This window comes from Lytechinus pictus, chromosome 1 (assembly GCF_037042905.1).
Source record: "Lytechinus pictus isolate F3 Inbred chromosome 1, Lp3.0, whole genome shotgun sequence".
Lineage (NCBI taxonomy): Eukaryota > Metazoa > Echinodermata > Echinoidea > Temnopleuroida > Toxopneustidae > Lytechinus > Lytechinus pictus.
Window position 1 is genome coordinate 22095677 of NC_087245.1, and position 15440 is coordinate 22111116.

Sequence of the window (15440 nt, forward strand, 5' to 3'; positions counted from 1 at the left end):
AAAAGGAAAAGGCAATTTTGCCAACAATAAATATACAAATAACTTTTCTTCTTTACAGTAGTATGTTTGAATACATGAAATTGTGAAACTGATTATTATAGACTTTCACCTCTTTTTCTATTTCACTCATAATCATCCTGCTTACCTCCTATTTTTTTATGTAAAAATCTCAGTTACATGTACGTCCCATATGAAAAAGATATTCATGTATTTCCAATAGAGTTCTACTTGTTTGTAATTTACATTCATGGAATACTTTAAAACAAGATGACAAATCCGTATGTACATACATATTGACTGCATTATCCTCTAAGCCATTAATACAGAGTTATCGTTATTGCTACGACATTTTGATGGATAGAGTACTTTATCGAAATGGCAGGCTGCATGATGAAGCTCATATAAGGAACTGAAAAGAAACATTAAGAAATTCCTGATGCTCTTTTCAAGATTTTCTCTAATTCACCTCTGATATTTAGTACTTTTGTTCATATGTAAAGAGTAAAATATTCAGCTTATTTGAGGAAAATTTATATGTACATCACCAATGCAATACTAGATTCTGAGTTGGAAAATGAAAAGAAGAATGGGTAGTCTACTTCAATCCAGAAGTAAAAGGTTGTCATCAACTCAGTACATGACTAGATACAAGCCTGTCCACTGTAATAGTAGGGGTGATGTGATGATGGGGGAGGGAGGATGTCACGCCTGTAACCAGCCTACATTGTACATTCAATGTACCTTTACCATTACAAAATGATTTTTATACATGGCTACTGCTCTACACTGCTACACAAGTTCATTTTGCCTGCCAAATGATATTGAAAACCAATATTACAACATTAGTATGAGAAAAATTGGCAATAATATAAGCAAATCACATGTGGCCAGAGACTTAAGAAGAAAGTTGTACGATTTCATCATTATGTTTTCCAGTTTATATATCCAAAGTGTACATTATGCACATGATCCTTATTTCATTCCAGTTTTTGTAGGACATTACTTATATTTTTCTGTTAACTTTATTTAAGAATTGGTCTGCAGTTAATACTTGTGACAATTTTTTTTTACCTCTGCAATATGTTATGACACTTCAGATTCCATTGACTTAGGAAGAAAATGTTGCCTAGCTTTGTTGCTGCGCTTATTTCAAATATTTTTTAAAGTTATTTATCTTTTTGTTTCTGTCTGTTTTCTTTCCAGTATCAAGATTCTGTATCAAGTCAGCTGTATGAGTTTTACCGGTCTGGACACCTAGAATTGAAGCGGTTCTGTATACAGTTTGTCCCCCTTCTAGTATGGCAGTATCTTCGTTCTATCGCAATGCAAGAGGTAGGTGTGTTAAATTAGATACAGGTTTTGTTGGTATTTTACAAATTAAATTAGCCTTCAGTGGATCTTCTTGACATCACTAGGTGTATTCACTCCTACCTGATCATGAAAATACCCATGATTATAAAACTTGTTCAGACCTCTTGCTGCTTTTAAAGCTACCCTATAATTGATTTTTGCACTTTTTTCTCTATTTGTCCAGTACTTATAAGTTAACAAGGAGAGTCTCAAATTCATATGAAAGAATGCATTTTTCTTGCTTCATTTCAATAGTCATAAGTTTTAAGATCACCATGCAAATTCCCTTTGACCTTGAAGAAACCCTCTTTGAAGTTCATGTAATTTTGAAAAGTACAAATTTATATACTAATAATTGGTGTTTTCTTTTAGGAATATAGCAAGTACTTTGCTTTCACCGTGGCAAAATGCCAGGTATTTTCACTGATCGGGTGGGTGTGAAATTAGCCAATGATGAGGGAAGAAAATTGAGATTCAGTTAATGTCTAGTCAGCAAGTTGTAATTTAATTCAGCTCATTAGTCAAGAAATAAATGAAATGAAGATATCCAGAGAGACCAGCTAGATAACTAGTATGGCTGAAGATGAGAGACTCTCTTTGTTGTGGTGGTGGTGGTAATTTTGATTGATTTATTTGTTTTGATATATTTCCTGAGAAAAAAAAACAGTCCTATTCATCTGGCTTTTGAGGGATACTGACTGTAAAAACCTGTTTATCATCCTTCTCCATCCACTCCTACATGATATGTCTCAAAGCTTTTATACAGTATTTCTCAGTAAAAATAACACATGTCGTCAGGGTTAGATATATATCACAATCATCAAATATACATGTATTTTAACCAATTTGACACTTATTTTTATCATCTACTTGATATTTGTTTATATTATCTATTCAAAACAGTCAATGTAAGAACCTTAGATAGAGTAAAATCTCTTCTTTGAATCAAAAGATGTAGGCCTACTGAACCATTTTAGTATTGTTGATTACAAACAGAAGCCTGTGCAAAAACTGTGAATCTGTATTCGTTTTCTTCAGAAACGTTTTAATGAAAGAAACATTAAAAAAATATAACTCCCCCCCCACACACACACACACACACACTCAAGTTATGATTATAATGCTCTCTTTTACATCATTGCAGCCATCAGGAAGCCAATAAATTACAACACTCAAACAATCCTAAAAATGCTGTGCGAAACCTCCCAGACATTATTCTGAGCTGTTCATGCGACTAGTTTTGAAATATATTTTTAATGCTGCAGGCTGCTGGAAGATTGATTCAGAAGAATATATGAATATCATTCCATACCACCTGTTTATAAACAATTTTTTCCAAGTCTGATCTAAGGAAAGAAAAGAGAAGATTCTGTTTCAATTTAATGAGGATTAGTCCTGCAGTGTATTCCTTGTTGAATATTTCATAGACAGGTCTTGTCAGAGTTCTTATGAGGTTTGGGGATTTGCAACGGAAGCTCTGTGGTCATTTTACATAGCCACAACATGTATTGATGAGATAGAAAGATGCATTATTGGCCTACTTTATTGTCAGCTGATGCTTGGCTCTTAGAACCAGTTCAGACCAGAGAAAATTAACTCTCCACAAAAGAATAGTTTGCAACAAATGTTACAACACCCTCTATTATTTTTTTTTTAATAATGTTATAGAATGGTTTAAATGAAATTGTATTGTTTTATACTCTGATTACAATCAATGACACATCAAAGAACAGATTAGGCAATGTCAAGTGTATGCACTCAATGATTTACTCAACTTTTGTAAATTACCTTCTTTCAGAAAAACGGCATGAAGTATTTAAATAGAAAGTACTCCAAAACCTGTGTATCACATGATAATGGATAACAAGCGGGATTAAGAATATGCATCTTATACCCCTTTCATAAACCCAATAAAACACAATTATGCGGCTAATAGCAGCATAATTTGGTCGTAAAATCAGAGGAGGACAAGAGTTATCCGCATTATTCTGATGCTGCTATTATCCGCATAATAGCGGCATCGGGACAAGATTTTGAGTTTATGAACGTATTTCCAAATAATGCGGATAATTGCCATGGTGCGGTCACAAGGTCACCCTTTTCCAACACAACCGCATCGGAGCGGGCGTGTCCAGTTGTCATGACGATTATCCGCCTTTTTCAGGACGGGCGCTCGTAAAAATAATGCGGATAATTTTCGGAGTTTGTGAACGCAATTTTTATTGAATTATCCGCATTACTCTTAGGCGGCTAATTGGAGGATAGGTTTTATTGGGTTTATGAAAGGGGTATTATTCGCATTTGTATTCCCCGAGAGAGAATTATGGAAAGATAAATTTCCACATTTACATGCAGATGTTGGCTTTACCTCTTTGGTTCTTTACTTTCACCTCTGTGATTGTGAAATTCTGTTGCATGCTGGTATGTTTTATTTTATGAGGTTATAAATTGTTTATTCTTACATGTATATCTAGAATTTGGCATTTCAAAGAAATTGAAAAGAAATACCCATATATAAAAGGATGTAGGCCTACAGAGTAAAGAAAAAAAAAATGATTTACATGTACATGTATGCCAACATTTATAATGATCGTAAATTGATGTGAGATATGAATGAAAAATGTTTGAAAGAAGGAAAACAATTTTTTTCAGGAAATTTATGCAGATCTGCATTCAAACACAAATTATATGAACAGTAGGTGTACATGTACATTGAATAAATCATATTTCTGTACGTACAGTACTCAAAGGACAAAGACATTTATACCAGTACAGACACAAGTCTTGTTGATCATAGAGATGAAACTGTTGCCAATATACATGTACATGTATTCATTTCCACTTGATAAATCCCTTTACCTAGATTTTACCTTATATGGGTCATGGTTATTTCAGGACGATTGATTTTGTATTACAGCAACTTGGATAACTTTTACACTTGACTGGAGTTACCGGTACCGTGCTTTCAACCATGTTACAACATATTACATGTAAATGCATTCACACCTGTCTGTTTAGGAATAATACAAGTACTTGTAAAATAATAATGAGAACTTGCTCTGGACTCATAAAACCCAAATAGTATTTCTTGAAATTATGAAAAATGCACATTTCTTGAAAAGAAAAATTGCACATTTTCTACATGTATGTCTCATGCAACCAAGGAAAATATCCCTGCAAAATTTCTTGTAACTTTTAGAAATAACGTACTAATTTGCCAGTGACTTCACATCACTTTTGAAGATATCATTAATACTTTGCTTTCACTCAGGAAAATACCTGGCATTTTTTAATAGATAGGTATGAGAGCACCTTTGTATGTGAAAAGCTTCCTTCAAAAATCAGAGATGCCAAATTACTGACTTTTGCCTGAATTCAGGCCCTGAAAACTTCCCATTGCAGGCATTTTCAGGCTTTATAATTTACAGCACATATGGGTCCAGGATTTAAAATGTTCTGCATTCTTTTCAGGCTCAGTGAGTAAAACTGACTGGTATCCATAGAAGGATAGATGAAGTAGACTGAAATGTACATTGAAATAAAACCTCAATAAGGCCGTCTGCACCATCCCGAGTTTTCAAATTAGCGCGCTATTTCTGATCCGGCAAATTATCCCGATCAGAAAAATCTTGAGATTGTTTGCAGTGCAGACGCAATTATCGCGCTAGTTCGTAGGATTAATCTCGAGATTGCAATCCCAAGTCAACTCGGGTTTATTTGCAAAATAGCGCGCTATTTCACGAATTATCCCGCTAATTCGTGGGTGCAGACGCACTCGAGATTGGACTCGGGGTAATTTATTCATGACGTCAGTCCATAATGCAATTCACGTTCCACTTCCGCCTTGGTCAAAACATAAACACGTGCGAAAGTCAACTTTATACATGCGAATACATTATCGCGAATAGCGTTCATCAATTCCCCAATCAGCAACGATGGTGTCCCACCAGTGAAGGATAGTTGGGAGAGACCAGACCGATGGGGGAGGCGCTCATTATCGACGATGGTCATAGTAACACTGACAGCAGTGTCGTCTTATTCCTTCGCAAAATGTGAGCAAATAGCATTTCTTTCCCCCCTCTCTCTCTCTCTCTCTCTCTCTCTCTGTGTCGTTGCCTCCTTCTCCGCCATCGGGGCCATCATATCATTACTTCATCACTTCTCCACACGCTGAGCGCGGCTGAGCTGACAGGATTGTTGCATAACACCGATCGAATTCGGTGAAAGTGCTAGTGAAATCGCGGGAAGTTATTCAAAAGCGCGGGCCGTTGAAACTCCAAGATCCGAAAGTGCGCATGCTCTGAATATTGGGCTTGTTGCCTCGCTCGAGCAGGAATCTCTCTTATTGCGATGGTGGAGACGGGGTTTCTTGAATCTCGAGATTAATCGCGAAGAGGGCTGATCGGGCTAAAATCTCGAGATTGAGCAAACTCGGGATGGTGCTGCACCGCCTATGGTGTATATCTTGTATTTTCATACAAGATTAGAAAAAAAAATTACTCTATGATATTGATACCAAAAGACAGTGATTGAAGTTTGATCTCAAACACAATCGTATTCTGAAAGCCAAAATTTATCTGTAATGAGAAAGAGAGAAATGGGAAGTCTCCTTCTTTACAGGGCCAAACAATTGATTTACTTTCATCAGCTACATGTACATGAAAATAATATCTTATCAAAAGCTTTTTACTCAGTCATAGTCTGAACTTTGGTTAAATTGCTTTACACTATCGTGATCTAAAACATGTTCCAGAATATTTTCAAATTTGCAGATTTGCAGTATTGAGATGAAATGAAACTATCAAATAATTATGTAGTAGAAACTGTCTTGAAATCTCAATAGTTTTATTGTCTAGAAATAAAGAAAAAGCATGAATTAGCCAAGTACAATATGTAAGGACAATACAAAGAAAGTGCTTTTGATATTTGTTGTTTTCCCATAGTGTATTAGGGCACAAACAGACAATGTAGAGGATATATTGATTTTAGAATTAGGTTCTCAACTGCAACAGATCTATACTTCAAAAAGGGAAATGATCCCTTTTAGTTTGATAGGCATGCAAGAGACTGATAGAGGTTTTAACAATAGTAAAGTCAAATGATAATTGTGTTTTATTTCAATATTCATGTGCTATGATACTGAATACTAATCACTTCATTATAACAAATCATTATTACGACTTCAACATGTATTCTTTGCTCTTTTTTATTTTTTCTCTGCAGACAATTGGAAGAATAGAGAGTTTGCTTCTTGGTATATACAACCTGGTAAGAATAGTACAAAAAATAGCTGTCAAGCTGCCAAAATAAATCTGTTTCCTAACCGGATTATTTTCGTAATCACTTCTGAGTATTTATTTCTTTATTCATTTCCTTTCTCTTTAATGTGTTTTCTTTTCTCTGTCTTTTTTTTTTTTAGTTAAACATTCCCATGTCATAAAAGTATGCCTTAATTCTTTAAATGTCTTCCCCTCAATTGTATTTATCAGGTCTTTTTATTGAGACTATCTGATCGTGATATTCCTCATTATGGTTGCCTCTTTCATTCAACTATAATGTTCTCTTTTACATACTTTGATCCATAAATTTGTTTGAAAAAGATTGTTTAATGAAATGCGATCAGCCACACTGTGACCTTTGAATTGCAACATATAGTTCCTTCCCTAGACACTAAAATGCATAATGTTCAATTTACATGTTATGAACCATTAACATGAGAATGCCTGAGAGCATTTTTATCTCCCTACTTGTGTGGGTTTATCAGACCGAGCAAGTTGAGTGCGAGGTGCCGGAATCATGTTGTGCGGTAATGGGATACTGCGCTGTTTAATCTTACTGTAACAGCTGACTGATATATCAAAGCAACCATTAAAGATGATATTCAATTCCATTTATTGCATATTGTTCCATGCATGTCACATGAAATATTAATGATGCAATGGCAAAGTCAGGTCTGGTGTTGTGGGAATTTTACATGTACTCATTCAGAGAAAATCATAAAATATCCATTAAAATGATCCAAAAATTATACATGTATGTCATGCAAATGAATAGATAATGCATCCATTCTAACAAATAGAATGAAAAAAAATAAGATGACAGTTTAAAAAATGATAATTTTAAAAGGTTTCAATTTTTGTTACATACCGGTACTTTAAAAATCAGGTTTGAAATGTCAGTTGTCATACATCCTGTATAATGCCCTGATATTTAAATAGAGAAAACAATCATGGAGATGAATAACCTTTAAATATCTCCTAATGATTGACCTTTTCGAGCTTCATGTGTATTAAAGTTAGAATGACATATGTGCATGCTCTAGCATATTACATTTCCATTTTTATTATACATCATTATGCCATCATCCATACATTTGTCATAATTTATTGCAGATGAGATTAATTTGTCTTCAAGTACCACCAGGGAACTATTTTTGTCCTTTTCCCCATTTCTCCCTACCCTTCCACCTCCCCATGGAAAAATAATTCTTTCCATGAATTATTATTGTTTTTAATATTTGAACTAATTTTGAATCTCAGAAATTTCTAAATTCCCCTTCTCTCTTAATCTTCCATTTTTTCTTTTCTTTTATAATAATAATGATAATGCAGTTCTTATATAGAGCATTTCAGACCTGAAAGGTCTCTCAATGCACTTTACAGAAATAAAGATTATACAACATAAGGAATTACTTAAAATAACACTTAAACAACATCAACATTAATCAGTTACATACATGTATGGCATAAGTATTGGGAATGGTCTATTTGAATCTCTTTCTGTTCCTCAGTTTTCTGTGCTATTCTTGTGTTGTTGTTGTTGTTGTTTTTTGTAGCTTTTATATGGGTGAAATTGAACTATTGCATGTTTTAACAGAGAAAGTTGAAAATGGCCATTACTCTACAAGGTCTCTGGCATTAATGTTGAAGCAGCTGTGCAAAGGAAAACAAAGATAATCATCACTATTTTCCTCTCAAATGTATTCACCCAGAAAAATAATATAATCATTATTCTTAATTTTGTTGTGATAATGGTTGATTACCAATGAACAGTCACCATATTTTCCCCTTGATATCTACGATTTTCAGTGCTTTGAGATGTACATGTATGGTTGAGATTATGGGAGCGTATGCTTGGATGTATGTTAGAATTGCATAGTCATTTTTAGATTTCACTTGTGAAATGATTATCAAGCTGATATATTCAACACATCTCCAGACTCGAATTGTGAATAAAAAGAACGTAATCAAAAGAATCAAGGCTAAGGTCAGAGCATAGGCCTACTTGTAAATCTAAATGCCTTTTCCCAATATTAAAGCCTGTTAAAAGCTTGTTTGCAAGATCATTGCCATGCCACTTTTACACTGGGGAAACCCCCTCCACACAGCCTATAAGAGCTATTGCCTTACTTCCAATGACAAATTATCAGTCAGTTTAGAGTTGTTGTTTTTTGTGTGACTGAAGTATATGCGATGTAAATTTACATGGGTGTACATTGTATATTGGAATATCATGTTAATAACAGAATATTGACCTTTACATTATGTATTGGTGATTCTGAATGAAAAGTTGAATTTAGCCACTAATCAGACAGAGCACCTTCCTACAAGTATGTAGTAATGCTTTCATTTGCTTTTAATAAAGACCCTTGAAACACTTTAAATATTTAAAAATGGAGGGATTGAAAATGGAGGGATCCATCGATTTGTTTTCCTTTAATACCTATAATAGTTTTTGTATTGATCATATTTTTACATGTGTGTTTCAGGATTTTAGGATGAACTCTTTCATTTTATCTGATAGTGAATTCAAGCTTAAGATTTACCAAAACTTACAGTAATGCTGTGGTTTGTGCAACTTGACCAGCCTTTCCAAACACGAACCATGCACTTATATGTTTACTGACAGTTTGACTTCTATAGTCTTCTATCATTTATTCATTCAATGTTGCAATTGTAATTCATCTACATATAGTATGCTGGTGTCCTATAAAAATACTCAGTGGGTTGTAGCATGCATCTCGCTGTCCTGAGCTAGCTCACGAGACCAGCTAATCTCCAGACACCCTCAAAATAGACCATTGGTTCACGGTGTGATCAATACTGATTAATTCCCTTCAACTGCTTGCTTATCAAAACCTACAATCACCGTGAATACTACAGGGGCAATGGTAGTGCATTTCATTTTAATATCATACATGTACTTGTACAGTATGTTGCTTACTTGTGGCTTAGCATTTTATATTGACTAATGTATAAAAAGGGTTATTGAAGAGTGATGAATTATGTAAAAAAAATGTATTAAAGATAGAATCACTTCATTTTTACTTCTTTACAAAGTCTTCCTTTCTACTCTGTAATCTTACTCCTCTCATCCCTTCCCCTTTATCATTAATTTTTCTTTCCTTTCCTGCATCTTTCATTTCATTATGATTTTCTTTCTTTTGTTATGTATTCTTCCTGTGCTCCTCAATCATTGTCCCCCTCTTCCTTTTTCTCCTCTCTCTCCTTTTCATACCCCTCCCTCCCCTCCTCCACCTCCCTCCTTCTCCCCCTCTTCCAACAATAACTCAGACTATCGTTTTCAGTCTCTTCAAGTTCACACCTGCATATTAAAGTAATATTGCAAAGCTTTACAGAAGAATGATATCAGAGTGGTAAATTCATTACCCTTTCTCTCCTCATTATTCCCCAATGTACAGGAGGTTGTAGAAGCTGATGGAACTCCCAGAGCAGAGACATTCACCATTCCAACATTGGCAAGGCCATCAATATTCCATGAGGTATATTCCAAAGGCCATGTTTACCCTGGTGTGACCAAACTGTTTGGGAAGGGAGAGGGAAGAAGTATTTTTTTTTAGATTCGTTATTCAGATGGTTCAGTAGTTCGAAAATGGAATAAGGTTCATGTAGTTCACTTAGTATTAATTTTGTAAACCTAATTTCATTTTCAAACTATCAAACTTTCCAATTTTTTTTTCTTTTGATCGGCATAGAATCATAAGAAATGCTGTCACTGAGGACCCTGTAAAAGTGGTGTATATTGTAAATATACATGAATCATATGATTTTAATGTTAACACAAAAATAAACGATGCATATACATGTACAATGAATGTGCTAATAAAAAAAACACATGAAATATGATCATTTGGGTATCAATGTTTAAGTCATGTAGATCCTATTGAGGTTGATACTGCAATGAAGTAAGTGGAGCTAAAGGCTATATGCATTTTTATGGCTTACAAGTTATTTTTTGTTTTAATAAAAAAAGGCTTGGGACAAGCGTTAGTGACATTTATATAGAGAGGCAGGATGTTATTATTGTTTCCTATGGTTTTCTGTGTTGTTATGATAATCTACCACATTATCAAGAAACACGAAACTCGAAACACTCCCCTGGAGGGTATAATAATCGTAGAAAAAAATGAACATGTGTTTGACAGTGTAGTAAATATTTGAACGAGTTCCAATCAAATGTATTAGCTTTTTATATTTTTTTTAGATGTGTTATTTCATATACAAGTTTTTAGTTTAATAGGCAAGCTGTTCTACACCATACAAATACATGATTATGTGAGTTGAGGGTTGTTCAAATAAGGTATGTGATCTTTTATTCGAAACTGGATGCATTTTAGTGACCTTTTTATATTATACAAACTAGGTTTTCAAAGATATTTAGTTGTGTTTGAGTTATATTTTTTGATGTAATCTGTTGTAAAAATATCTTTCAAATCACAAAATTGAAACAATGAAAATTTACATTTTGTAGCATGATTCTATTAAGCATAGCCACATACCTAATTTCTTTAACACCTCAATGCAATGTAAATCCTAATTGTGATTCCAAGGCATCATTATATTTGGCCTACTTCAGGGCCCCGTCTTACAAAGAGTTACGATTGATCGGATCAATTGTAACTCTATGGAAATCCATCATTGTCATAATTTTTTTCGCCGAAAAACTTGCACAATGTCCTCTGTATGCAAAGAGAAGCGCAGTGAATTTTCAAGAAAACAATGAATGCATGAATATACATCGTAGCTAGAAAATATTTTGAACAAACATGCATAATAGATGATGACTTTGCTGGCTGTCCAAAGTTAAGATTGATCGGATCAATTGTAACTCTTTGTAAGACAGGGCCCTGGTCTGGGCATGATGGGCACACCTTAAATTGACCTTAACTTTCTTGATCGAAATGTGCAGTACAGTGTGCATTGCAGCAGTGGCACGTCTTTGAACAAGGGAGAATGAAAGGTATTCCTTCAACACTATGCAATAGTATCCATTTACTGTTTTCCATCTTCAGAAAATTTCAAAATGCTACCTCTGATTAGTCTGCAGGCACAGACCCTTGGGCCCATATTCTGAAGTCGGGTTTAAAGTTGTCGTTTAAGTATGGACAGCCAATTGTTACATGATACATGTAAATCACTAATGGTAGAGATATCATATTTCAGCTTATTTGACTCTCAAATCATTCATAATTGTCTAGGAAGTATAAATAGATGATTGTCTTCACCATCGATGAATCAGGAAAGAGCAAAGTAAACATAAGAAACATACAACTTAAAGAGGAATCCAGCCTTGGCCATTAAATGTTGTGTTGGGAAGGAGAAAAATAAATTAAACAGAATGGTGAAAGTTTGAAAGAAATCGGACAAGCAATAAGAAAGTTATAGCTGCTTTAAAATTGAGATCACTAATACTATGTAGATTTCAAATTGGCAACTGGGTAAGTAAACTATGACAAGGGGCAAGGGCAACTTTCCCATAGGCCATGTACTTTATTATCAGGGATTTGTGGTTTTCTCTTAAGTACCCATTCCCCTGGGGCAGTAATCTAAATATAACCCAGGTAGTATATTGTTTTATGTCCTCATGAAGGAAAAATATAATTTGAAATAAAACTTTTGGGGAAAATGACGTTTTAGCCATAATATGTATTGGAGTACATGGAAGAGTAGTCCTTGCCTTACATCATATGACATCCCATATGTGGCCAATTTGAAGTCTCCATGGGTGTAGTGATTACCAATATTTACAACTTATAAAAATTCATAACTTTCTTGTTATTTGTCCAATATTGTTCAAACTTTCACCTATCAACTTGTCTGATTTTTCTTTTTCATATAAAAACAATTTTTTATTTGGGTTGGATTCCCCTTTAATAAAAATTTTGATATTTTTGCCTTCCCATAATTTTAGCACAGAGTCAGTTAGGTCTAAGTTAAATCTGACTTCAGAATACAGGCCTTGGTGTTTGCAATTTGCATACTGCATAATGCAAAGTCTGAAGTGGTGAGACTAGATTCACTATGTATAATGGCTGGCTCTTATTTGATACGGACAGAGTCTTTGGAGTCTAGTCTTCACTCTAGCCCTGTTATTGGTTGAAGCATCAAATATGAGTCTGTACTTGTAGGCTAACCTCTGATATACATGTACATCTAGAATATATATTAATGGTTTGGTCATTCTTGTCGAATCTCCCTGCAGCCGATGAGTCCACTGTCGCTGTCTGATAATATTCTTCTCAGTCATCAGAACGATCATACTGTGCTCACCAGAGGGCCTCTTCCACAGATCAGTACTGTCAACGGTCAGAACAGGTAAAGTAGAATCCTCATCTAATTTAGCCTTAGCCTGTTCCTGGATAATACCATGTCCGGGCCCTGTCGCAGAAAAGTTACTGTTATGGTTAGGCCTGATTATGGTAACTTTCCCATAATGGTAACTTCCATTGTAACAGTGTCAAAAGGCGATGGTATATACTGGCTGTAGTTGGGTTTTGTAATGTGCAGACTTTTCGTCAGAGCAATTATCACTGTAAAAAACAGGGAATCTTAATACCCTGTAATAGACACAATAGAGATTCTCATTTAGATTTTCAAAATGTTTATTGTTTCTGTTGTTATATGAGGGTCTAACCATGGTCAGAAAGAAAGCATTTCTCTTGATAGTTTATTCCAATGTTTCCTTCAAAACATTAGGAATACCTGTTGATAAAACCTGCATATATTTGCTTACTGTTGTACTCTCTGTATTATTATATTTACGATTTGTTTATTTCATTTTCCTTGTTTTATTTTCAATGACCTTTTCCTATTTCCTCATAAATTAATGGTTTTGCGATAAACAAGCAAGTACTCCCAGCACAATATGAGCACTTTACAATTTCCTTTACAATTTCCTGTACATGAATTATGTGCAGAAAGGAATGACTATTAACAAAATATTTGTGCCATGCAGGATTAGATGGAAGCAGCTTGTACCTGGTGCTGAAGATTAGTTCTCATGTTCATCTTGCTCCTTTTTGCAAGGCAATTTCTTTTTATATAGATTTTATTGTATTATTAAATAGAAAAAAATTCTCAAGGTTTAGATTGCTTTACTCTTCAAATATGCTACAATTATCATTATTGTACCATTATTTTTTATTCTTAATGAACATGAATATATCACGTCATTTTGATTGATAATTGCAAGATTTTATTATTGTTCAGTTGTTTAATGATTTGTTTGAAAATTATTATCTGCGGTGTATTTCAATTTTTGTTATTCTACTATCATAAAACTTCATAAAGAACAAAGTCATTTATAAAAAGACGTTTGTTTTAATACGAAAGAAAAAAATTATTCAATTGAGGGCAAGAAAGGAGTATTCTAATAAAAGATAGTGCTATGGTGGATTAGCCATGGATATGACTATATTGGTTTTACATGAAAATATAAGCTATGGTCAAGGCTATTGTAATGCTTAAGTCTGGATCACACCTTTGCATTCTAAACTGCGTATTGCTGTGTTAGCTGGGAAGAGCGATACGCAGCCTAACGCAGTATACTACGCATTAAAATATTTGTTGCAGTCACACTTTTGCCTAGAAGCTGGTACAAAGTTGCACACAGCATTAGTGCTGTCGTAAGCCACTCACTGTTGCTTTTTCTTTTGCATTCTTGTTCACATTTTCTTGATGCCACTTGTCTTTGCTCTTATGAATTTTGGTTGAGTTCTGTTACAAATGTTTAAAAGAAAATGTCAAACGACCATGCTAATATGCAAGGCCTCTGCATTAGTCTGCTTATTGACCTTGTATTAGCTTGTTCCATTGCGTTGTGTTGCATTTGACTGCGATTATGTGCGTTCAGGCAATTCGTAGTTGAACGCAAGCCCGAACACAAGCCCAAAACACAAAAGTGTGAGCCATGCTTTACCCGATTGTTTTGTATTCAAAACTTACATGCTTTCCATTTACCGGTAAGCTTGGTGTATATTCACTTTGTCTACTAGCAGATGGTCTGATTCTCAGATCTTCGCAGATCATCATCATAGCTAAACCCTTTTGATCTACTATGAAGTTTGTCCAATTGCCATTTGGTCTAACTATCACTTGGTCCAATACCATGCACATGCCCTCACTCTCATTTGGTCTAATGCCGAGGTGGTCTAATTACACTTTTTCTACATATACTTTTTTTGCACTTGTCAAATGAAAATTTGGTTCATAAACAGTCCATACTTGTGTATGCTACAAGGTGTTGTTTAATAGACCAAGTGGATATTAAACGAAGTGGGTATTTTAGCATAAATGGAAGTTAAGACAAAATGGTAATTGGACCAAATGGAATAGTTTACGAAATAGTGGACAAACTGGTTTTAAGCAAAATAGTAATAAATCGTGTGGGAGGAGATAAACCGGAAAGTGGACAAAGCAGGTATAGACCAAATGGCAATTTGCCATCTTGGTCTGCTGGTTTCACAATGAAGCAAAACCTTATACTTGAATAAATCTTATAACCTTTCTTGTATTCCCGCAGGGGTAGTATCATATGTCATGTACTGGCCCAGTATAACGCTGATATAGGCTTCCTCTCTTCACTCTCACTTCAGTCCATGTGTGCAGTCTATTCAAGGTAATTATCCTGGTTTTCAGACCATTGGCTTCACTTATTAAAGGGCAAACCCACTTTTAAGATGGAAAAGGAACACAAAGGGGAGAAATATACTTGTACATAATTTCAATAGTGACAGTGTTACATATACATGTACATACAGCAAGGTCTGATTATAAAAGTATTGAGTTACA

At 34.6% G+C, this 15440-nt stretch overlaps 1 protein-coding gene across 1 annotated transcript in view; it reads left to right on the forward strand.

The window, feature by feature from the left end:
• Window positions 1-1208: 1208 nt before the first annotated feature.
• The window catches only part of LOC129264467 (hyccin-like), a 31979-nt gene continuing 17747 nt past the window's right edge, over window positions 1209-15440 (forward strand). The window contains exons 1-5 of the mRNA XM_064098115.1: window positions 1209-1332; window positions 6574-6618; window positions 10052-10132; window positions 12853-12965; window positions 15172-15267. Coding sequence (XP_063954185.1) covers window positions 1324-1332; window positions 6574-6618; window positions 10052-10132; window positions 12853-12965; window positions 15172-15267 — 344 coding nt within the window. The 5' untranslated portion in view covers window positions 1209-1323. The remainder of the gene's footprint in view (window positions 1333-6573; window positions 6619-10051; window positions 10133-12852; window positions 12966-15171; window positions 15268-15440) is intronic.